This window comes from Bombus fervidus, chromosome 2, assembly GCF_041682495.2.
Source record: "Bombus fervidus isolate BK054 chromosome 2, iyBomFerv1, whole genome shotgun sequence".
NCBI classification, from domain to species: domain Eukaryota; kingdom Metazoa; phylum Arthropoda; class Insecta; order Hymenoptera; family Apidae; genus Bombus; species Bombus fervidus.
This window is the reverse complement of record NC_091518.1, coordinates 9,395,958-9,421,506: the sequence shown is the minus strand read 5'-3', so window position 1 is coordinate 9,421,506 and position 25,549 is coordinate 9,395,958. Positions and strand designations below refer to the sequence as shown.

General features: G+C 33.4%; 3 protein-coding genes and 1 long non-coding RNA gene across 9 annotated transcripts; 3 read left to right on the top strand and 1 right to left on the bottom strand.

Annotated features, from left to right (window-relative positions):
• Positions 1-977: 977 nt before the first annotated feature.
• LOC139995513 (sarcospan) lies at positions 978-18,269 on the bottom strand. 5 transcript variants are annotated; one of them, XM_072019101.1, is made up of 9 exons: positions 17,672-18,268; positions 14,320-14,497; positions 12,523-12,864; positions 11,875-12,109; positions 10,945-11,125; positions 10,182-10,382; positions 2,142-2,308; positions 1,955-2,050; positions 978-1,695 (listed from the first exon to the last, which is right to left on the bottom strand). In XM_072019101.1, exons 4-9 carry the CDS (start codon positions 12,001-12,003, stop codon positions 1,288-1,290), a joined length of 1,182 nt encoding a protein of 393 aa, XP_071875202.1. In that variant the 5' UTR covers positions 12,004-12,109; positions 12,523-12,864; positions 14,320-14,497; positions 17,672-18,268; the 3' UTR covers positions 978-1,287. The 5 variants fall into 5 exon arrangements, with proteins under 5 accessions (XP_071875202.1, XP_071875219.1, XP_071875193.1 ...); XM_072019118.1 differs by lacking the exon at positions 14,320-14,497 and having other exon boundaries at positions 11,875-12,038; positions 17,672-18,269; XM_072019092.1 differs by lacking the exon at positions 14,320-14,497.
• LOC139995585 (uncharacterized) lies at positions 15,394-17,251 on the top strand. The gene is made up of 4 exons (XR_011802010.1): positions 15,394-15,938; positions 16,108-16,294; positions 16,742-16,916; positions 16,994-17,251. It is a non-coding gene; the product is annotated as an uncharacterized lncRNA (long non-coding RNA).
• On the top strand, positions 17,339-21,848 carry LOC139997983 (uncharacterized). Its single transcript, XM_072022149.1, is given in 8 exon segments — positions 17,339-17,392; positions 18,257-18,383; positions 18,931-18,993; positions 18,996-19,257; positions 19,405-19,623; positions 19,780-20,942; positions 21,269-21,637; positions 21,750-21,848. Coding segments are annotated over 4 exon segments (369 nt in total). The 3' UTR covers positions 19,121-19,257; positions 19,405-19,623; positions 19,780-20,942; positions 21,269-21,637; positions 21,750-21,848.
• A 1,418-nt stretch (positions 21,849-23,266) lies between these two features.
• On the top strand, positions 23,267-25,225 carry LOC139995537 (abasic site processing protein HMCES-like). 2 transcript variants are annotated; one of them, XM_072019147.1, is made up of 6 exons: positions 23,267-23,391; positions 23,488-23,710; positions 23,935-24,246; positions 24,317-24,424; positions 24,542-24,696; positions 24,813-25,225. In XM_072019147.1, the coding sequence occupies exons 1-6, from the start codon at positions 23,372-23,374 to the stop codon at positions 24,946-24,948; spliced, it is 954 nt and encodes a 317-aa protein (XP_071875248.1). In that variant the 5' UTR covers positions 23,267-23,371; the 3' UTR covers positions 24,949-25,225. The 2 variants fall into 2 exon arrangements, with proteins under 2 accessions (XP_071875248.1, XP_071875239.1); XM_072019138.1 differs by lacking the exon at positions 23,267-23,391 and having other exon boundaries at positions 23,402-23,710.
• The last annotated feature ends 324 nt before the right edge of the window (positions 25,226-25,549 follow it).

Genomic DNA, 25,549 nt, shown 5'->3' with positions numbered 1-25,549 from the left:
GACGAAAGTTTTCCATGATTCTTGGGAATCACAATCTAGTGACTGTGTTGTAATACCAGAGATTCGCATAAACAAGGTTGAGGGGAAGACATGTCATTCTTGATCAGCTTCTAGAAAAGATCACAATGTACATAAAACTAAATAAAAGACTAAAAAGCAAGAAATTAAGATACAAACATGTAAATTTTATCTAGCCAGATGTTTTGATACTGAACTGATTTATTCGTTCGTTTCTATTAAAATTTGATAAATTGATTTTGTACCAATATGCATACGTTATGACATAATTTACAAATGCAGTTTTAAAATTCATTCCTTAAAGACAGGAATAGCGATGAGGTATAAAATCGATGATATACAAATATAGAAATTAAAAAGCGTTTCACTCATGCTCCTAATTTACTTCTTACTCACATTACAAACACGGTACACGTACGAACGAACGAACACACGCACACTAACACGCGCGATACATTCACTTGCTTTCTTTACTATAATACACCTAAAATACTGACGATCCACACGGAAATTAATCGTGAAAATTACTTTGCAGGAATCAAGTACTGACTCGATTTCCTTCTGAATACGTTTCTACCATCGAAAAGAGCTTGTTTCCTTTTAATTAACCTTATAATAATGATATGAAACTACTTAAATATGTTATTCTTTAGTAAAAGAGAATTTGTTTTAGTTCAGATATTATAACCTATGAAGTTTTTCTACATTATCGATGAATTATCAAAAGTTGCATTACAAATTACGTTCATCCTTTTTAAAAACATACCAATTACTACCTACTTAGCAATGTACTCCTTAGTTATGATGTAATAAATATTAAGAACACATTAAGAAGATTTTTAAATAATTAGTAAATTTAATTACGCGATCATTATCCTAGTCTTCTTGACTTTTACCTATTAAATACCACTTTAATCAATTATAAATATCCCTAAGTTTATACATACTGTATTACAAACTTTCGCTCAAGAACCACTTGTAGATCTATTTTATTATCCAAGACTAGCTCACACGTATTTCAACGTGTTACTTTTGGTATGTACCCTCAACATAAACAGAAGTATTTCGTTATTAGTCCGTTGTCGTTCCTTTCAACGAGTGTTTTTAGGTAAAATCACCATTATTGTCGTTTGTGTAACATCCACTGTTAAATTTCCAAGAGTAATTGTCATTGTTAATTTCGAAACACCTTCAGAATACACCATCATCCATCGTTAATGACGAATAACGAAGATACGATGTTTCTTCGTCAGTATCATGTGAAGACTGTCATCGTTCGTTCAGATTTGGATTGTATATTGGCCTGCTGTTGAGGAAGTTGTTCCCACTGATCGGAGTGGTTCTCACTTGCATGTATGTTGGCCTTTTGTGTCTGGTACTCCAATGTAGGTAGGTATACCAGCCCGATACTAGAGCTCCAAGGGCGTTGCAAGTGGAGGAAAAGATGAGAAGAATGCTCAAAATACTCTCCACTTCGGGACAATTCAAATCCATGTATCTAACTGCCGATTCGGTGAAGTTCGACGTATTCCCCCGAGGCCTGCACACGCAGGTAGCGTTTAATACTCGCGCTGGGTTGCATTCCAGGCCCATTAAACGCGCCAGGTGTATCGCAGAGAATACACACGCGATGGAACAGGTCACTGTTGCTAGAGTTGCCAGTAGCACGCTGATTACCTGTTCAATAAAAAGAAAAGATATTAGTGAAAATACGTAAATAATAAAGCAATAAACTACGTTGAATAAAATATGTGACTCAAACTTCGATACTAACAAAAAAGAAAAAAATAGATATTTTATTTGAACAATGTCAGATTACTTTAAGATTAAATAAATTTTGTTAATTAGTCTTTAGACATTTAAAAAATTCTATAGAATACAAAGTACTTCGTTTGAAAATAATATATTCATGTGTTCTAAAATGATGAACAATCACCTTGATTAAAGTGAGACACAATCCAGGACTCATGACGGGGTACTCCTTCTTGAAACAGCACAGCAAGCAAATACCGAAGCTACCCGAAAGTAATAACTGCAAATGAAGAAAGGAAAGAGCTAACGATGTTTCAGAAAACGATATTTTCCAAGAAGACAGTCAAAGACTGCCGTGCTTGAATACTTACCGGCATTCCACTCCAATAGGGATTATCTGCCACAGGTAGATGAGGTGCCCAAAGTAATAACCATAATGACAACGAAGTTATCGCAACACCGAGAATCGTTTGCAACGCTGCTAAACACCGTCCTAACCGCCAATGATAAACCAACGGCGGTAGGAATTTTTGAGGTCCTGAAAAAGAAGAAATATTTAAAACGTTTCGTTCTATTACTAAATATTTTTATTTTTATTATATTGTTCATTATCACGACGATCAATCCTTCCATCACACATTTTTTCAAATTGATTAAAGTACATAGTAAACGAATATGTACATGGATTAAATTAATTAAGAAGATAAAATGATGTTAAACTCGTTTAAGGACCAACAACGATCAACAACGAAAAATAAAACCTTATCAACAGGTGAGACCTTTAATCTATATGCCAACGTCTCACTTAACGAAGAGTTAAAAGATGGGATCGCTAATACCATTCGATCACCTATCCAATTACATAACATACCTCTATCCATCCTACCCGCTTCGTATACGAACAAAAAAATGATTTCATTCTATCTATTATGCAATGACCGATACGTTCATACATAATCCGATGAAAATATTAATAACAAAATGATGGTACTGATGTGATGACTAGTCTGCGGATATTTATACAAATTCATATTCTTATGAAAATAACTAGAAGAGTATATGCAGGACTCTGATAGAGATTTGCTTCTTGCATATTTTATACATTTTTGCGTATTATGTACATTTTTGTATTTTTGCACCCTTTTTTTATAGATCAACGATTTTCAATATTCTTCACCTCATTGCACGCCTAATTACTGAAATTCAATGTCACACCAAAACAAAGGAATATATTATACATATTCGGTTCAAAATAGGGCATTCACATCAGACGGTTATTGTTATCTCGAATATTGTCATTTTTTTATTTGATAATCTAAGGGGAAAAAATAAGCGAAAATGTAAACCTTGACTATATAGTTAGGTATTGCATATCTAAAAAATTCCCATGACACACCGGTTGAAAATCGCTACTATAAAAACATAAAAACCTGCAGTCGTGTGATGACACTGATGTTTATCAATGAGAAGCGCAAGACTTGGACTTCAATATGAGCCATAACCTATATACATATGAGCGAGAGGAAGATTTCTTTCAAGCTAGTCATGCCGCTTTTTACGCAGGGGCACGTACGGTGCTATCTCCTGGTATTTTTCTCGCAGCTCATGACACACATTTTCCCATAGCGATCGACGGTCGATACGACGTGACAGATTCTGAGAAACGAATGTAGGGCCGAAAGAAAGGAGAGTTTCCGAACGAAACGACCTCGCTGTCCCTCCTTACAAGGTATCTCAACCGAACGACCGAACGTGTGCCGTCCTTGCCGATGCGATGTCAAACTTCGCCGTCAGGAAACTCACCCACCAGAATTCTTTGTGCACCGTTTGCAACGGTAATTCAAAGGTAGAGAAAAGAAAAAGAAAAAAGAAAAGTAACGCGTTAACGCTCTCGCCCACCGTCATGCTGACTTGTGCTAATGTTGATGGCGATAGGTCGTGATTCCATTAGCGGTCTTGCGAAATCGGTGACAGGTACGATCAAAGAAATCTGGAATTAACGATATTTCATTTATAACGTAGGCACTATGATTATCTTACGTAATGGCAGATACAATAAAATATGCTTTTCCTATTGAGAGATACGATTGATACGATAAGAACATTTTTATCGGTAGGCTATAGATGTTTATGCATTTATGAGAAATTTAAAAAAGGTACAGAAGAGCAGGAAGCATATAATTAAAGGTGTATAAAATGAAACATATCACTGCTTAAGTTTATCTACATAAACATTCACAGTCTAGTTAGAAGAATAGATTAAAAGATTTGGTTGTTATTTTTATAAAATTCTTCTGTATCCATTGTTAACGTATTCAATACCCATATTGGTAGAATCGAAGAACTCATAATAGCCTGGAAGGATTTTGGAAAAGCTTCAGTTGGAGAAGGGGGGAAATAATCCCCAGAAATAATTCTGTATGGCTGCATACCCAGCTGAGTTTCCCATATCCAGGAAAGAGAAAACTGCAAGGACAGCTCTTCGCACGAAGAATAGCAAATGCGTCTTAAACCCTCGTTGCCTGACTGCTAGTCGATAATGATATACTGCACCCTACAATACCATGAGTAAATCTCATTCACATATGAAACACGGAGATTTTGAAAAGGGACTGGAAACATCACCTTCGATCACGTAATCTTTGAAGAATCGCAAAACGTATCTACAAGAGAAAGAATTAGAATTTATTTTGAATAATTTAAAGAAATCTTACAGTATTGTAAACGGTAAGATTTAAAATTATAATGGTTGTACTGTATTACGGGGTACAACGGGTACAAGCTCAGAAAAGTCGAAGATTGAGCTTCACACTGCATAGAATGCTCTCTATAAAAGAAAATTCTTTCGCTCTTTTCTTACAGGATATTAGTCGACACTCGAAGAATATTAATGGGTGGCTGAAGATCGATGACCAACGAATAACGCGTATGGCGAGAAAAGGAATATACGAAGTTTACGACGGGGCAAAAAGCGACACCGCATTCTCATTCGTCGCGCTACAATCGATAAGGGGTCTCTTTTGCACGAGGCTTGCATACAGAACGAGTCCTAACTGTACCAGACGTATGTACAGACAAGAATAGAAGAAGAGAAAAATTAATCTCCCTTGGGACTAGTCTCCAATCGGATTTATAGTAGCTCGCGAAAGTATTTGGACACATACTATAGAAAACTTTAATATACAATAACGGACAAGAGAAAGTTTATAAAATAAGGGATATAAAAAAACACTATAATAAACCGATAAATATTATATGTATCATAGAATAGACGATTATTACTAATACGGTAAACAAATTTTAATATGAAATTCATAGTATATCAATTTTTAACTTTCTGCTGTCTATCACTGTGTATGCATATTGTAGATATGTGTTACATTTTCAAATAACGAGTCACGACTGCCGTGATTATTATATATATGATCAAATATGCAAATAACCTGAAAATTTATTATATAGAAATTACAAAATTACTTAGTGCGAGTAAGAAACATGTTTTAATAAAATTTAGGTAAAGAAGAAACTTCTTTATATAATGAATATAATGGAATGTAAGAGAAACGTTTCATGTTTCGTATTCAAAATTTTCCATGACAAAAAAGTGATTTGTGCCGGATGCAAGCACGCTATCGCTTTTTCATTCGCGGAACGATTCACACGGTGTAAGAATGCAAGACTCGAATGCGTGTCGTTCCCATTGTATGCGGATCTTATGTTTGTATTTGTTGCGTGTGTATATATGCTCATTATAAGAGAACAGTATTCTCCTGCAGAATATCGTCTGCAGGGGTCGGACAAAAACTATGTTGGACTTTATATAAAACTTGTAGAATTTCCGTTAACATGAAAATATAGCCTTGCATTCTTATACTAATACTGATATTAATTGAATTAAAATAACTATACTTATGATACACTTGAGATTTTATAGTGAGACATCTATATGAAAATGAATGTACTAGACATGTGCAGCAATAATATAGTGTATAGGTAAGGATAACTGGCTGAAATATTCGAACCATCATCTTCGAAATGACTTTGACAAGCCAAGAATTACAATATACAACGCAAGTGGGAAAACGTATTGGGTGGTACGTTTCCATTATCCGGTGACCTCGATACATGAATAATGACTCGAGTGTTCAACTTGCGTAAGAAGAAACACGGTAATTGTGTAACTACATTGTAGAGAACTACCATCGCCCACGATACTTCCGATCTCTTGAAAATCCTTAATCAACTCAGATATCACTGTACATTACGCGATTGTGTACGTTCACCTCATAGTCACGACAGATTCAGTAACTTTTTATACGACATGTCACATGTCAGTATAAAAATCACAGTCACATGTCAGATTTTAATATTGAAAATCACAGGTATATATCATATTTAATTATTTAGGTCTATTCACATTGAGTGACATTAATTTCCAAACATATATTCCTTTGCAGAATAACAAGTATTCCGTAAGACAGGTAAGGTTTAATTATAATCAGGTTGAAATAAATTTAACAAAAATAGAGAATAGATATATGCTTCACATTGATAATGTAACAATGTAATAATAACCAATAGACGTGCATTAATATATAAAATGGCAGTCGGTAAAAGAATACTTCAGCTGCATAGTATATTATCACTAAAAACATGCAGCGATGTAGGTTAACATTTAGATACGCGTGTTTTGATATCTGACCTTCCAGACAAGCTTCGTGACTCATTTGGCGCTTTATCGTTACAACACACTCATAATGAATATCATAAACTTAATATCATTCATTATTAAACTATAATTTAAAAAATCAACACTTCTTTAGAAGTAGAAAGAATTCTACTATTCTAAATTTCTTTTTGCTGAAATTTTTATCGATTTCTTTTTTTTTAGTACCCTCTGCCTATTGCATCTGAAAATAGAATTCAACGAATGGGGATGAACCAAACCCAAGTTTTACCACATGGGAGAAAACCAAACCGAGTAATGCTCACATTTCATCCGTTTAAACCCTCGCAAGACACACGTGCTATTTACGTAACACTTCAAAGAGGAAAAAACGCTCCTTTCCAGAAGCGTGTAAATCTAATTAAGCAAATCAACACACCGAAAACAAGTCAAAATATCTTATGTGTCAATATTTATTTCCTCAAAATGTGCATAAAAATATTGAACTTCGGCTTTCATCATTTTACATGAAGGATCAAAATATTGTATCGATTGTTTGTGCATTTTGTTTCAATGCAAAACAAGAAATTCCTCGCTAAACTGACATAACATTGCAATATTATTCCTTTTGAAAGTATCATATTACTTAAGTTATATAAACCTATAACTCGGGAATTGGCTAATAGAAATTGTGCAAGAATCACGATATTCGGGAAATTTTTTGTGAAACATTTCGTATTCGATTACACATATGTACACGAATAGACCATGAATCAGCTGTTGAAAAATTTAGTATAAGAACAAATAAAACGCAAAGCGGAAGAAGCGATTAGAGTTACACCCAAAGTTCGTACACGCTAACCCGTGAACGAATGCACTTCAAAAAAGATCACATGATATATTTCCGGCTTGCTACTTCCGCTATTCACAGAGAAGCATGTGTAACCACTTTAAAGCGGCCACGGCAACCAGCGGACCAAAAAGTCTTAACCTCTTCGTTTCACCTGCTTTCAATGAAGCAATTTTAACAAAATTTTGACATTATCATTTTTTATTATACAAGATGAAAACAACTATTTTAAAAAAACATAAAGTTTATGCAATAAGAAATATTAAATTGGACAACATAATTATAAAAATTGAAACATGTTTGTTATGAAAGACAAAGAAGAACATGTCAAGGTTTTTCTATACCCTGAGGGTTTAACCACAATTTTTTTGACTATCTTGGCAGCAATCTCGATATCACTGTTTTATTGTGACTGCGTCGTCACAAATGCAGGATGAAATAGATTGCGATAGTCACGCAACTAGCATCTTCATCATTGGAAAGGCTCTCAAGAGAGATTGACTTGTTCTGGACCAATTTGCGTTATGATGATTACCTGGCTGTATACGTGTAACGATTGACGTCCAATCTTTTCTTTAACAGAAGTGATAATTTAACAAGTTATGTCTTAAGAGAAATAACTTGAGATAGATATTACATTATACAGAACCCGACGAGAAAGAATCGATGAAGAAAACTAAATGCAATAAGATACAACGAGTTTAAACGTAATCAAACTTCGAAGAACTTAAATTTCGAAAGATTCTACAAACTTAAATTTAAAATTTTAGAATATTAGATTTCATAAAAAGGAAACCTGAAGGTAACGCGTCGCTCGTGATATAAATTATTAATTATTTGTAGCAATATTGTGCTTTCCGCCTTCCTTTGAAGGAATGTTTATTGCACCGTGAAAGGCCGCTCAGTGTCATTCGAGCCTCGTTCGCATGTATCATACCTGTTCTGATCTCTGATTTCGTTAATCAACAGGCGTTACGTCTGTGTTATTCATGTTATTGATGAAAGCAAAAATAGTAAAGTCATCTTATTACCAAATATTTGGTCACAATAACATTTATCTGTCAAGAATTTTCGTAAAAGACATATATATATATATATATGTCGGGTTGGCGTTGGGGCTTTGGTTGGGGCGTGTAAAGAATCTGCGCCTGGGTCGCTCATCGTCGTTGTACAATCGATGATATCGTTTATTGTCACAAATACAGGATCAACTACTGGACTCAAAACTCGAACGATAACGACAATTATCGTGGGGTCGGTATAGCGAATCTACGGCCTACGGGATAACTGATCTACTTCGCTTCAAGATCTAACTCGCATACCTCGTGATACCTGTCCCTCGATTTACTCTGTACTATTCACATACTAGGTCTCTGGCTAGTAAGACTGCAAGCAAAATAATGCTCTCCCCTCGTTGCCCACCAAAGCTATATGAGGTGTCCTCACGGCACCAGGTCATCGGATTATTCGGAGCAAATCCCATAACGGGCGACAGGTATACGGGCTGATAGAACAAATGCCAACTGCCAATTGTGTATGATGCGTCACCCTCTGGCGACCATCCGTATGTCGCTAACTACGGGGCCGTTCGGTCGTTTATTGCCAAATATCGGTACGGCCGATTCATTAAAGGCGGGCTATGCAATTCCACGTCTCCGTTAGGTGGAACGTTCATCCCGTGGCCGTGGCTCGGCGATCGGTCGTCGCCTCGAACCCAAGCTCATTGTCTCAAGTTTCGAATAACTGTGTTTGGGTTATTTCGTAATTGCTACAGCATTTGGACTTTTCCGAGTGATTCCAACGGGAGTCCTGTTGTCCTTTCATTTCCGACATATATATATAACTAACATAACGTATAGAATTCCTAAGAGAAAGTTTTTCTTCTAATAGGTTTTATACATTAGGATATTTTACTTATTATTAATATGGTAAAGGGAGATATGGAAGTTCCAAGAATCTGTTACTATATAGAACCTTCTAGGTACAATTTCGAAGTATCTAATCTCTTCCTAATACCTTCAATAATAATTTGTAGAGATCCGATATGAGATATCCTGCGAGTTAATAGACATGGGCTTAAATACATCCAAGGTTTTTTAACTTTTTGTGAAATTAGTCAGCAGAGAAAGTACAACGACCTGCTAGGATATCTAATAGTGTGAATCATACGGTGTATGATAAACCAATAAGATTCAGTGTAAGTTCTTAAAGTACATTTTAAACAAATGGATTAAAGATGAACTCTGTTGCACGTGTTTCACTGCACATACCTGAAGTTTTATTAGGTTTATAAACTTTTGTGCTCTATTTCAGAATATATTACCATATTTTTATACACATAAAAAATTGAATGTTTTTTATTATAATGACGATAAAGTAGGAATCGATTAAGTTGAATTTTACATTTCTTAGCATGTTTAATTTTTGTATTTGATTTTAAATAGCAGAAAATAATAATAGCAAAAACAAGCAACATCCTATGAGCAACAGAAGAATATATTCGGTTCAAAGCATTCAACCTTGGAAATTACACTGCGGCTGATCGCAGTTTTAAAAATGTCTCTTGATTAAACAATGGTATCTTAACCTCCAATTAATGATAAATTAAACACCTTGTCTTTTAAATAATTTAAATGAATGATCTAAATTTAACAAAAGGTACGCTGTTACTTAGTAAATATTTTACAAAACTAACAAAATAAAATAATTCGTTTATTATTTGAATTATCTTAATTCTATATCTTTTTTAGAAAGTCAATCCTTAGAGAGGATTATATTTTTATCTATGTTGTTGGGAGATAAGTAGACAAATTTTATGGAAATATAAAAGAACAGCGGAAGAAATTAACAAGTAGAGATTTATGAATTAAATAAAGAAAGTGGTTGTGTACTTACGATGACCGCTGCGATGCAATACGATCATCCTGCTGTGCCTGAGGGAATTCCTTGTGGGCGTGTGTCGACCTGCAATTTGAGCGGCTGCCAGGTTAACGGGAACCGTGGTTGACAAACAATTGGCCATTGACGGGGCGCGACCCAACTCTTTTTCCTTTTCTAACCGATAGATTTTCCCAATGTTCCCTGTCGATACTGCACCTGCCACGGTAAATTACGACCATTATACGAGAAAAAGAAAATTATAATTTATTAGATTTCTTCCAATTTAATTAGATTATAATTAGTTTGAATTTTAAAAAATTGATTCTTTTTCAATTTTTTATTAGAATCATATATATTATCAAGATGGTATGGCTAGAAAGCGCGCAAGATTTTCTGCCCGGCTTTGTTTTACCACGACGTTGTCTGATGCACGAATAAAATGAAATTCGAGAAAGTTTGCTCGAATACTTGGTGCTAGCAAAGTGTCCGACCGAATTTCACTCGTGACCGTTCTATTTACAGTCGAATAACTTTCCTAGGGAGAGTGACGGCATATCCAATTCTGTCTAAAGTTAAAAATCCCTCCGGTTATCTTAATTAACACTCAAGAGTGGAGAAAATAACGAAGAATATTAAAACATCATTTAATAGTATGTACTTATTTTATTTTTCTTTTTTTATTGTATATATATTTTATATCTGAATTGATAATGAGTAACCGTTTCCATCAGGGAAATAATTAAGTAGAAAAAAAGAATTGAAAATTCACTAAACTTACCGGTGACCTTGGCATTCTGGATCTTTGACACGTTACCAGCACTGACTGCGCTACTCACTCGATTGTTGTTATTGTTGTTATTGGCCGTGATCATCGACGAGCTAATACCGTTGTCACGAACCTGATTCAAATTGTCGGCGCTTAGAGCGGAAGTCACGCAAGGTGTCACCATTGGTACGTCCTGAACAGCGAAATAGAAAAATGCAGAGATTATTACGAATTGATTACATTTCAATTAAACGACATAGAGAATCTATATAACAATATGTACTTTTTATACCAACAACATATAATCAAATATATGGACTTATACTAAAAAAAAAAAACAATTTAATTTTAACGTCCAATTATACGATCGAATTACAGCCATTCATTTTATATGTTTACTTTAATTTATGTAAAATTGATGTTGTTGATCAAACGTATTCTCAGATAAGCATCGTTTACTTTTACTTATTTATATACGAGTCGATAATTCTCATACATCATGCATTACGGTTTATCTCACTCTCATTTTTCGTTTAACCAAATTTGTGGTCAGACTATAGACTGCTCATTGAGGCAAGTGTAAATTAATTAAACGTACTTGATCAGTAAGTGATCCACAAACATATATTATCTGATAAGAAAATCAACCACACACCACTCCATATCTTATATATAAAATAAGATAATTAATTAGTATTCAATCTGAAAAATTAGTTAAATAACATAAATAAATGTAAGGAGAAAAATCGATTAACATTTATATGGAGATATTAATATAAAAATTAATTTTTATTTAAGTACCCTTTAGTTGATGATACTTAAGTACTAAATATCGTTGTCCGTTATGCTGTATATTATTAATCTTATAATGGATTATCAACACTGAATGTGTATCAAGATACGAACGTAAACAGTAACACGTGGTATGGTGCTAGGACTCACCTTAAAATTATCGTAAAAGCTTACAGGACGACTCCTTGGCGCGTACTGAATCTCCTCGTCGGGCTGCATTATGCTACTACCACCGTAGGTAGTTGGGTCTAAGGGCTGCGCGCGCACCTCGCCAGGCATCCTGCGGTTCTTCCTCTTCTTACCACTTCCGGCGGCTGTGAAGTTACGATGAAGCGTGATAAGATTTTCTTCGTGACCTCGTCAAAGATACCTATGCTTTTTCCAACTCAAATAGAACAATGCAAATTCGTTACCTAGACGTTACTTATTACATAAACAGAATTTTAAATTCAAATAAGCAAATCAAAATTTAAAATTAAAAATTTCAGATTTCAACTTTTACTAAGCGTTTAATTTTTAACGAAATAATTTAAATTGTTTTAAAGTCTGGAGAAGAAGAATTAACTCCTTACACGCTGAATTTCATGGATATAATAATTTATTCATTTATAGATCCACTATTTTCAGTACATTTCTTCAAATTTCGGTCGAAATTAAATTGTACCATGTTTATAATTGGAAAAAATTAATCGAGCTATTTGAAATTTATTTTTATTATCTTTTAATAATTAGATTTTTAATTTTAATCATAAAATTTTTTATTAAAGGACGATCTGTTTAATAAGTTAATATCTGTACCTGAACGGACGTGTCAGCTCATATCAAGGTTTCCCCTTGCGACGGGCAGAGAAATTACACCTCCTTGATCTTCAAACCGCAAATTTTTCACTTCCCGCAAACACACCTGCACCTTACGCGATCATTGTATGAATCACAACAGCTGATTTGCAGACGATGGATCAAAGAGAAATTTCTCTTAATCTCTTTTGATGTATCGTAAGTCACGCGTCGAATTCTCTATCTGGGTTTAAACGAAGGAAAACAGTCGGAGAATCACCACGATCAGCGTTCCTCGATTTCTCTGATGTTCTATCCACGTGACCAGTCACGTGCGCCCGCTATCCGTCACCCCGTAAACGTCTGAAAAATAAAGAGAAATCGTCAGTCTGGGAATATACGTATCGTTTTCTGATTCAATCGGTTTGAATCAATTACTTGAGAAAAGTACTGCGCGTAACGTAGCGTATTTAATTATTGACACAGAGCTGCCGATTTGATGTACACACATAAATACATATATTATATAGAAGTGTAATTACAATGAAACCGATATGATAAAAATTAATAAATATATGTAATTATGCCTCTGTCTCAAAAACGAAAATATTAATATCATTAAAAACACTTACATGTTTTTAGTAATTACAGAAATAAAAGGTTTAATAACAGTTATTTAGCCTAGTTTGGTACTCCTAGTGCTTTTGTCGAACATAATTGAAAGTGCATTAAGCAGGCGAACTTTCAAACTAGGATGAAGGAACATGATTAATTTGATTGGTTGCATATTCTACAATTTGGAATGATTATACAGTAGCGTATCTAGCTATTTATCAGCTTATGACTGACTTTTATGAATATAAAAAGAAAGTGGTAAAAATAATTTATATGAAGTTTTATCTATGTATGTAAATAATTTTTATATATTTTATGTGTTATGATTCGTATACTAAAAAGGTCAACAAAGTCAGGTAATTTTTTCAGACTGATGAATCATTTGAAATTACAATATAATGAAACGTCACACCTCGTTGCACGGGAAATGTTTCCTCAGGAGGAATGAACTGGTCCCTTTACAGACCCTCGAAGCGTACTTAAAAGAAAACGTAACCTTTTCCCGTGGGAACTACGAGCATCGTTCATCGTCGTTGATTCGATTGCCCTGACCTCGTGGGACAAGAAACAGTCAATTAAATACCCGTTTCGTGGACCATGTGCGTTATAACCTAAATGGTACATAGCGAATACAAAACTTGCTATTGCGAAGTTGTGTTTCGTAATATGCAACAGGCGAATTTCAAATGAATGTGTCACGAATATAGGAAATTCTATAGAAGTAAGCTATAACGTTATGAGATCCTGTTAGAAAGTATGTATTATCAGCACGAATACTTTCTTCGTTTAATGGTAAGTATGTATGTAACTGAGAAGACTGTAAATATAGAAACGTAGAATTTATGATTCTATTTCATATATGCGCTCTATTAATATATGTATAAAGATAATTCACATGTAAAGTTTCTTACCAAAGGAACACAAATTTCCATGGTTCGTATACGATCAGTTTTCTGAATTCAATTTCTAAATTCAATTTTCTTTATAGAATAAAAATACATATTTTCTCTCTAAATGAGTATCTGAAAAGTATCTCTAAATGAGACTCTGAATTATTAATATTCAGAATTTAAATAAAAAGTTAGTCACAAAAATTGAAGTCAAATATTCTGTCAATGTTTGTGATGGTTAGTTATATCACAGAGGTTCGTTATTAATTATCTAACTATAATACAACATTATATTATAATACAATAGTGCTACCTGGATCTTCTATTAGGCGACTGTGAGCGGCGCTTTACTTTCACGATACCAGATCTGAAGTTAATAGATACCGACCGGTGTTGCGCAATATGGTACGCAACGCAATGAAACCGTGGCGCGTTGGGACTCTGTACAATGATGTGACCTACCTATGTTCGGACTGGTGTTCGGGTTACGGCTGGAAATAAGTCATTTCTCCATTAAGCCCCTTTATGCGGCGCTCACAGTCACGTCACCGTGACCAGTAGTTTACTGAACTCTAGAAGATTTGCGAACGCCTAGAAAATTGCATGATTATCGTATTTAAATCTTTGCTCTCAACTCAATTAAATCATTTGCAAATATGTACGACATAGACAGTACTTCACAAAAGTATTTCAACACTTGTAGAAATTTTTTATGAATATATTATGTATATCATAAGGAAAATTTTGCAATTTTATTAGCATTTTAATGAGATGTGACTATAATGATTATATTGGTAAGGTTTGAAACAAATCTAAAAATGTACGTCCATACTTAGGAGCTACATACAAGGTATTTATTGCAAATATACATTTCATAGAGATTACGAAAGTATTTAAACAGACAATTATCTATTATATTAATAAACCTCAATATTCAGTGGAACCATCTTTATCGTTTATTATGTGTTTAAGCTGGTTATTTATACTGTATACTAATTCTTTACTGAATGTACATTTTCAGATTGTTTCAAATGTTTCATATAATGCATAGAATTTATACATGAAAGCTTAATATAGTGTCCAAATATGTATTTTCATCAGATGTAAGTACTGCAATATTTTGTTTCATATGATACTAGACTTGGATACCTCGTAGAATAAATTTCCACCCGATTCGGTTTGTATTGCATTCTAGAAGTTTCTAAACTGGTTAATGATATGTAATTTTCCTGTTTTTTTTTTTTTTTTTCATCGTATATCTCAAAGGAAACCAGCGCCGATTAGAAAACCTCATAACAAAAGAATGCATAATGAGACAAGACTAGACTAAAACGCAGTTGCTATCGCTTATTTCCAGTTATTTCCTTCATTTAAGTTAGATATAATAATACCATGCTTTTTTTAGAATACCATGTCATCGTAAAATTCATGAGTTCCTGTCAGTCTTTTTGTAAAAATGACGCGCTCGATCATTCCCGTACTTAATTATAGGGAATGAGATAAACCCATCGCGATCTATTTGTGCGTTACGTGGATGTACGAACGTATGCCTGCCAAAATGTGGTGTTGCCAACTGTAAGAAGGATAGAAAATTCATAAGATTACGTAATCGCGTTCCAAAGGAAAATAGCTTCATTTTCTACGTAAATTCTTTAATTACCAATCTAGACAATATTTATCATTCTAAAAGCATATTTTTTTAAGAATAATCTTATACTTTATTTAATCTGTAGTATATTATCTATACTTACTATCCAATCTTATATGACTATTCTATCTAAATTATTATTAAACGTATTTCTGTAACAAACATATTTGTATGTCAACAAAAAATACGACCGATTCAAAATATTTAAGAATAATTGAGAAGTCATGAATTGCGATTATACGTGATGTTACATTAAACAAATGGGACATCTTAATCCCTGCAATGTAATTATGTATATTAACATGTACTAAGATGGATTCCGTTATACTAAATACTCGCACTGTTTTATCGACTTGACTTACACTATCATAAAAATTACTCAGAATTTCTAAGCAAAATATTCTATTGTTATAATTAATGACGTCATGTTGCTAAATACTCTACGTGTTTTAGAAATCGATAGAATCATAATGAATGGAACAACAGAACGTATAAAATGGAGACTAAAATAAATTGTACAGCTGTTAATTCAAAGTCCTCATCATGATTAAGATCACATCAAAGTGCAATCCCGCACTTGGATCAGATTTAGCAATTACATTCATGAAAGTGTAATCAACTGTATACATAATTGATACGCGTACGTATATTTCATGATTAGAATAAATTATGATTGTCGTCATCAATGAATTGAATTATATTAAAATGTACATTACTATACAATTAATTGGGCAAAGACAAAGGTAATTATTTGAAAAATGAAGAGACGGAAAGAATAATATTGTGTACAGCACATTTTATTGATAGTGAATGTAATTGCAAAGTTAATCTTCTTTTTGTTGATGCCTTAATTAAATTACATATTATAATTAAATAAAAATATACATAAATATGTAATAATTTCTTTTTTAAAAGTATACACACAATAAATATGCTACAGATATTACAATTTTTCAATAATACTATGTATTTTGTAATATTCTTTTTTTTTATTCTTAAAGTTCTCTTCATTTTTCTCTTAATTATTCATAGACATGAAAAATGAATTCAGATGTTGCTTTTTTTTAATAAGATAAAGTATTCATAGGTGATTGGTGCCGGATGAAGGAAAAATACATACCGTATAAAAATGCTAATGTCCTAAGATGTTTCTTTTTTAATACAACGGAATATTCTAAAGTAACTGACACTAGTTGGAGAGAAAAAGTTCAAAGATTCGCAAATAATTCAACGCATTCCAAACACTTGAAGGCGGGAATTCAGTAAGTTCGCGCGAGAAAACGTTCAGCACGTGCGACGATTATTCTAATTAAATTCTCCGGTTACAAACCATTCCCAGGGTTCATGAACGTGCGACTCTTATCGAGGCCTGAAAGTGCGATGTCGCCCTATTTTACACGCCATTGTTCGACGTCTTTCATACAAAATGAGCTTTAAAAGAGGCAAAATCACCGGAAGGATCCTGTCTTCGAGCCTTTGTACGCATACAATATACAGTAGAATTAAAAGCATATTTCATATCTTCGTCACAAGTCATCTATTCGTGCGACTCTATATGGACTTTAAAATCTTAGACAACATCTATATATCTTCTTTTTTAAAACAAAGAATATTTCACAATAATACAAAGCTTATGTTACTCATAAATATGTTTTTTTCTGTCTTCAGTTTTTCAGGAAGATACATGTCTATTTTATGTCTGTCTGAACAAGAGAATGACAGTCCTTTTTGCTACGAAGTAATTAAATTTCAGTATATTTCGGAATGAAGACCTTCAGTTTTATACGTTTATTGTATCGCTGTTATCAGACAAGACAAATGCCTTTTTTCTTGTTTACGATATCCGCGCAGCTGCTGGTTTAATGTGCACGCGCGAATATTCGTGCTACTTCGCCTTAGTAACGTAACATAAATCATTACATAAATATATACCGGATTCCGATATATTCGTTGTTACGAAATTAACGAACATCGTCAGAGGAAAGTGAAACGAGAGAGAAACTGCCAGTATAAATACCTAGGATTGTGGCGAACAGTAAATGTCCACTGATTTCCTTCCCATACCACAGCTATCGATCCTTGCAGGATTTACTACTCGGCACGTGTGACTCCTTGACCAGTCAAATTTAAATAAAATGTACAATTGGTATTCACTGAATGTCCGATTACATAATTTAACACTGATTATTATTTCTCACCATTAATTCAATTTTACATAGGAAAAAATTATTAAGCAATGATAAATATAAATAAAATATAATTAAAAAATAGAAAGAATGGAAATATTCAAATACACTTTCATTTTAGATTAATCAGATATTTGCATTAAAGTGTTTTGTAGCATTGACCACATAGAAAAGCAAGTTTACCGAGGATGAAAAGGTTTTTTACTTAAAAATTGTACGAAGCACTTGAATGGAGAACACTTGTTGAATCTAGTCCGATGGTAATTTATTAAAATTCTATTTTTACACAAAAACATCGTTTTTTATGGAACTAACAACGCGTGAATAACAGTATGAATAACTTAACAATTTAGATTCCTAGAGAAAAAATTACACAACACAATGTTGTTCCACTGGCGTCGCAGTGACAACTGAAGTCTCCAGTTTCGCGCGTCTCGACGAAGCTCCCGAGACCCCACCAAAGTGTTCACCAAAGTCGAGGCATACCAGGTGTCAGCGTACCTCAAATCGTACGAATCACGATGCAGATGACGATTACTTGGCGAGGGACGCTTTCATCAACAAAACATTTCGCATTTCATGCGATTTAAACGGTGCAAATACCGCTTACGAGATTTGCACAACGAATAACAAAAGACTTTATAAATTTGTTTTTTATATAGTAATTGCTTTAAACTAATACGACTACAGCGTATCTTTTAAAGTTGATCTTTCAGATGATGAGAAGAGATTAAATATCTTGTATAGAATTTTTAGAAAGATTAGAAGAGAAACTTCTAGATAGAAATGTTATTAAATTAGTAAGAATGTAAGGATCAACGACTTTTTTATTTATATTTTTTAGACAAAATTTAAAAAATCTTCTAAATATTGTTTTAAAATATTTTGATATAACATAATATATTTTAATTCAATATTATACAAATATACAGCATAATCTTTATTTATAGTAGATAATGACACACCTTTTTTATTTATAATACTTTATATCTCTCTTTCCTCTACTTATACGTATAAGAGAGCCGGATGTCTTGATTTTGAAACCAGAGGAATGATTTTACTTTTTTTTTAACTATCTGAGCACCACTGTCCCCTCACTTTCACGTCCTCCACCATGTTTCAGAAAGAGGCTCGATGAAGGAAGTTGTCATAGCGAGAAAAAGGGTGAAAGAAGAAGGGGAATCGGTCATGCCCAACAGTTGACGTTTACCTTGAACAATTTCTTGCAGCCTTATTGCAACTCTTTTTTTGTCGTTGTTTTCTTTCCTGTTGAATGGTGATCATGATATATACTCCGCTTTAAAGGATCACCTTAGGGCAGTTGGTGCAAAAAATGTAAGACGTTACATAGTCACGTAAAACTCTAAATAAAACGGTACAATAAAATCCAAGGTCGACAACATGATTAAACGCACAGGTAATAAATTCAACAGACAAGTTCTTTTTAGTGGAATTTTTTCAATGAAGTTACATAGAGAAGCCTTGCATCAATATGTAAATACCAATCAACATGTATATCAATCTGATTAAACTTAGTTAATTATTATGTAATGTTTCTGATTAGCTACACATTTGCTGTGGAAGAATATAGACTTTTAATGGAGTTCATTCATATCGGAAGCATCTGTGTCGCGTAAAAAGCAAAGGAAACCACTACGTACCAAGTTCAGAATCGGATAACTTTCAGTAATCAGATTGTATGTCACACGAAACTATTGCGAATCGACTGATCTTTACCTTGATTATACCATCAGCTGACACGACATCTCTAATTACTTGCAATGTAAGTAAATATTAGAATATTCCAGAAAGTTTTGCAGTTCCATTTCCTTTCAAACACATAATCTTTTTTATATTGATAATCTGTAATTTTTAAAATAACGTGAAAAAAACAATTTATATTATCAAGTACAAGTGGAACGTTTCACTTTTGTTTTAGCCGTCCGCTGGCAATCGCAGCCACCCACACGACGCCGTTCATTCATCCACGATCATTTCCTCTGCTTTAATGAGACGTACCACCTACGACCGGTTCCATATAAATTACGATTCTTTCTCGTTCGAACGTATTGGTATTTCCTCTGTCTCTCTGTTTTATTCTCATCCATGTCGTTAGCGATCGTCCACGGTTGGAAGGGGAAAGGCCGTCAGGTTCGCGAATACCTGCGGATGAAACCGGTCTCTCGAAATCGTCTAAGTCGAGAGCCACAAAAGAACCACGCCGGCCGCGAGAGAAATTCCATTTCCAGCGGAGATAACGCGTTCCCCTCGCTCTTAGCGGTGATACGTTAATCGCTTAACGATTTATCGACGCCCCATCGCATAATATAAATGAGCCAAGAAGGAATTGGAACAAGATTGGAAAAGGATTAGAACAAGAGAAAATAGAAAATTCTTTGAACTACTGGAAAAATAAAAGAGTGTAAAATTTAAAAATTGGCAGAGAGAGTATTAATCTCTTAAGGAATGATTCATCTAAGTATTTGAGTATACATTAAATGTTGATAAACATTAAATATTGCATTAATACAAAATTAGCTCATAATAGCTGAAGAGATTAAAAAGCTTTTTGTTTCTTTAAAGAATAAAAAAATACCCAATATTGCAACAATAAATTTAAAAGATATCTAGTTTCTACAAAAAAAGATAAAAGATATGCAAAATTCGTAAAAAACGAGATTGAAAAAAACGTGTCAAGAAAGAAATAAAGATAAAAGAAAAGGTTACAAACTTATTCTGTTTCGTGGAAAATGTAAGGCACCAAACATAACATGAAAAACTTCTGAAGCTAAATTGTTTGAAAGATATCATCGATGACGTCAAACACAAATATAATTCCATTTCAATCAATCATTACCATTGCTTCAACGCACGCGATACTTTTCATAGAAAGAAGATGCGAAGAATTTAACTCTGAAGGTCGAATATTCTTCTTCCTTGAAAACTACGCATTTCTTGTCTCACGACTCGTATGATTTTAATAACTGTTCATTATTACCTTCGAAGCGTCCTGTTCATTTGAGTCTTTTTACTCTTCATCAGAAGTTTCGTGTTTGATCTCCGATAAACGTCACTAGCGGCATGAATCACTAGTGAACACAGGTGAGTATCCAGGCTTGATTACCAATCTAGTTTAACGCCGACGGGGAATAGCGGTTCTTAATTAGCACCATCTCAGGATATCAAATTAAGCCTTACTAACTAGATATTCTCCGAAATAATTTTCTAACTTTCCTGGAAATATTAGAATACTGTCATTTATAAATATAAAAATTCTATCTTGTAATGAATATTGAATAAGCAATGGATATACCAAACACTACAAAATATCACAATATACATTCGTAATATATAATAAATTCATAATATACAACCATAATTAATTTTCTATTCATTCTATTAATGTACCTATTAATTCTATTTCACAGTTCTCTGTTCTATCCAATTACACTCATAGATCGAAAAATAGCAGAAGTGCACGTGCATAAAATGCACGTTCCAATTTTTAATTCACGCGAATCAATGCGTAGACACGGCACGGTCTAGACGTGACATCAACATCACAATAAGGCGCGATGAGTTGGCGTTCAGGAATCCGGGAGAGATAAAACAGGACTTTCTAGGAGGACGAGGGAGAAACGAAAGCATCCCCCAGCCCTTCGTGTTTTACCTACTAGTATCTTGGAATGTCGATGGTTCATATGGAGCCAGTTAAAAACGTACAACGGGAAAGGGGAGAAAACATATCAGGACATGAAAAGAGAAGAACAATGCGACTAATATTTTAAAAAAGTCATGTAAGAGCAACTTTTACACATACAAAACATAATACAGTCAGAACAGAATAGCGCGATAAAATTATAATCAATATTATAATTGTAAATACGTAATTGCAATTGCAAATTATAGGTTGAACGAAGGATAATGCGTCAATTAAATGCAAATAGGAAAGACGTTATTTGTGTCTGGCAGAGTAAATCAATTATTAAACCACAACAAAAACATAAAGTGAATTATTAAATGAAGACATCAAAAAAAAGAAACCCGTCATTAACAGAATAATATTTTTGTTTACTAAAAAGAAGAAAGGAAATTAGAAGGTAGAGAAGAATGGAATTGGATCGAAATACAGTCGAATCAAACCGCACCCATGGAACGAACAATAAGCAACGAGATGGAGAAGGGACACATTCCTTTCGTACGCGTGGAAACGCATCGTGAATGCTCATCGGATGAACTCCGATTCGTTTTGCCTGTAGAAAATACTGGCACGATGCGTTCGTTCAAGTATAGGCACTAATTTGTGCCGCTAATGAACTCAGCGAGAAAAGCGATTGTTTCTTTTCACGATTTCTCCTGACAATCATGTGCGTCTGTGGTGGAGAACTGTGAACAATATGTACATTAGTTGTAATTGTTGCTGTTACAATTAGCAACATTTTTTGACTTACCATTTTTATGAAACGAAATTACCTAAAAGTACAGTAGAACTCCATTTATCGCATAGATAAGACATGTAAATTGAGATGGATCATATACATAATAAGAGTTCACTGATTCCCCCAACCACTTGTGAACTGCTTATCCTCCAATATGTTCATATAAACGAAGTTTTACTATATTATCAAATACTTATTTGATTATTCAACATTTGGGTGTTAATGTCCAATTGTATAGGAAGCATTGTTGCACAGAAGCATTATTTAGAGAATTGCATTTACGTACAGCTACGAGAAGCCAACGCAATGTGCAATCGGGTCAAGTTGTAATACATTTCAATCACATTTCGTATATCACAGGAAACTAAATAAAATTAACATATTGAGGTTAATATTCATGTTACGTAAGTGTAGCATGATTAATTGTAGAAATTGAATATAGATGCTAAATGCATTACAGTAGAGGTAAGTACAATGGAAAAACGATGAACTTTGTTATAATTAAATTCAGCTTCCGATGGATAGAGTTCGTGTTAATTGTCGATAGTAATGTATTACATTAATCTAGAATATTTAGAACCATACTCTGTTAAACAAAAGAAAATTACTTTAATTATTTAAAATATGTAAAATTAATAAAAATATTATTTGAAATATTTTAAAAAGTAGGCCTTGGTACAATAATGTTTCCACAGACAACTGTCTACCTCTACCGGCAACTAGATAAATAACTCATGCACGAACTCCACAGATATTTTCCATTTTAAAATATGCAAATACGCTTTCTATATAAATCGTATAGTATCTCACAAAATTGTTCACCAAATAAATTTTTACTAAATTAGTACTAAAAAATTCATCATTTATAAACATTAATTATTAGAATTTATGAAGTGAATTAAAAAAAGTGAGACATCCTGATATGAAATAATTTAATGCTTTAAGTAATAAATATACTACAAAATTCCTCCCGCATTAAAAGGACATGAGAATATAGACATGATTTTCTAAATAGTTATAAATTCCCGCCAGATATCTTTAGCATGATATAGGTGGCGTTATTGTGTTAATGAACTAAGTGGCGCGAGAAACATGTGTGGTCGAACGGCTTGGTGAGTAATCTCATCACGTAATTTCAGTAATTAATTCATGACACACAAACATAGCAATCTGCTAACGACAGAGGAAATTTACATATACTTTTACAGTTCCTTGAATCCGGATACTTTGTGTCGTGCTTGCGATTACAAGGATGCAGCCGGTAAACGATGCACGACGTCATGGGTCAAAAGTGACATTGAATATGTTCCATCTACTAATATTGGACCTAAAGACGTTCTTCCATGTATCGTTGCTGGTTCACGCTATGGTAAAGAGGATGAAAGAGTCCTCTGTGCTATGATGTGGAGTATGATCCCACCCTGGCATGAGGTTAGTGTTTACAAACAAGGTTAGGTTGACAATGACATTTGACGGATGGGGATAGGTTGTGGTTAATATTTGTCAACAAATACGTTGCCGCAAAATGTGCCTATCAAATGTAAACACTTTGATTATATCTCCTTGAGATAATAATAAGTTATCACATTTTTTTCTTAATCAATTTTATTAGTACATAAATGGAAAAAATGTCACAAATCTTTTTCCTTTTTAAGGGAGATTACAGAAAGCACACATTGTCGACGCATAACGCACGTTTGGAAAATATTAAAAATTCCAAGTTGTATAGTGCACCATTACGCAATGGCCAAAGATGCATAGTACTTTGCGAAGGATATTATGAATGGAAAGCTGGGAAAACGAAGAAAGATCCTAAACAACCATATTACATTTATTCTAGTCAGGAGAAAGGAGTAAGAGCAGATGATCCTTCAACGTGGAAGGACCAATGGTCTGAGCAGAATGGTTGGGAAGGATTTAAAGTCTTAAAAATGGCGGGAATTTTTAATATATTTTCAACTGGAGAAGTAAATGCAACATGTTGGACTTATGCACAATTTAAGTAGAAAGCTACAGGTATAGTAACTCACATTTCAGGGTAAGAAAATATATAGCTGTACAATAATTACTACTGAGGCAAATGGTGTTCTTTCTTGGTTGCATAATCGAGCACCTGTGTTTTTGAATAAAGAACAAGACTTAAGGGTAAGGAAATGAAAATGTTTATATAAATATTGACAAAAACTATTTTCCGCAAATAGTTTATGTTATCATTTATTGGAATGAATTACTATCTCTGTATGTTTACGTTTCTAATAATAGGTCTGGCTGAATGAGGAGCTACCAATAGCGGATGCCATTGACAAATTAAACAAATTAACATTATCAGATGGTGATTTAAGTTGGCATACAGTCTCAACTCGTGTAAACAATGTATTGTATAAAGGCGAAGATTGTAGAAAAGAGACAAAAGACGCGTACGTATATACATATATATAATGGTACAATTAACTATTCACTATTAGAATTATGAACTTTTAATCCTGTGAAGTGATCTGTCAGACTATTGATTTACTAATTGCATTATGTACAGAGGAGAGAAAAAAAACAACCCTAGTAGTTTTATGGCTTCCTGGTTGAAGAAGGGGTCTGCAGACTCAGCTAAAAGAAAAACTACTGAAACTAAGACAGATGACAACATACCATCAAAAATTACTAAGGAAAGTTAATCGTTTTGTCCAAATCCGCAAACGAAATCTCAGGGACAACTTTGTTTCCGCAAAAGTATTAACTTTAAATAAATATTGAGTTTTTTTAAGGATATTTATTACAAATTCTTTTATATTTTTGTACTTCATACAGCAATATTAATATTTTAAATATCTTCGTAATAGTATCTTTTAATTAATTATATAGTCTATGTTTATTCAACATTAAATCATAAAATGAGAATAAAATAGAGATCTGTGAACTCCAGTATTATAAATAAAACAATACTATATCTTGTACGCGTGTTCTTTATCTTTTCTGTTTTAATATATTCCTTATACTGTTACAATTAAGTCGCTCGATTCAATAGCTAGGTAATTTGACATTTAGATGTTCTTAAAATAATCGGCAAAAGAATTGATTATTTGTAATTTTGAAAGTTATAGAATAACTTTTCATAAGAATGTTAACGCTATAGAATCGGCCGGGAGAAAAATTTATTTATTTATAATTTTCAAATTTATTACTCCATTTCTTATCCCCTACACAGTAATAAATTATTTATGAATACACTACGGACTTTTATACCGTTTAGAAAAATTCAAAGATACAAAAATGCAT

Coding starts and splice junctions, on each gene's coding strand:
- LOC139995513 (XM_072019118.1), bottom strand. CDS start 12,003: ATGCCTGGCGAGGTGCGCGCGCAGCCCTTAGACCCAACTACCTACGGT. Junction 11,126..11,874: donor GCTTTTACGATAATTTTAAG/GTGAGTCCTAGC, acceptor TTCGCTGTTCAG/GACGTACCAATGGTGACACC. Junction 2,051..2,141: donor CCTATTGGAGTGGAATGCCG/GTAAGTATTCAA, acceptor CTTCATTTGCAG/TTATTACTTTCGGGTAGCTT.
- LOC139995537 (XM_072019138.1), top strand. CDS start 23,429: ATGACACACAAACATAGCAATCTGCTAACGACAGAGGAAATTTACATA. Junction 24,425..24,541: donor ATAAAGAACAAGACTTAAGG/GTAAGGAAATGA, acceptor TTCTAATAATAG/GTCTGGCTGAATGAGGAGCT. Junction 24,697..24,812: donor AGAAAAGAGACAAAAGACGC/GTACGTATATAC, acceptor CATTATGTACAG/AGGAGAGAAAAAAAACAACC.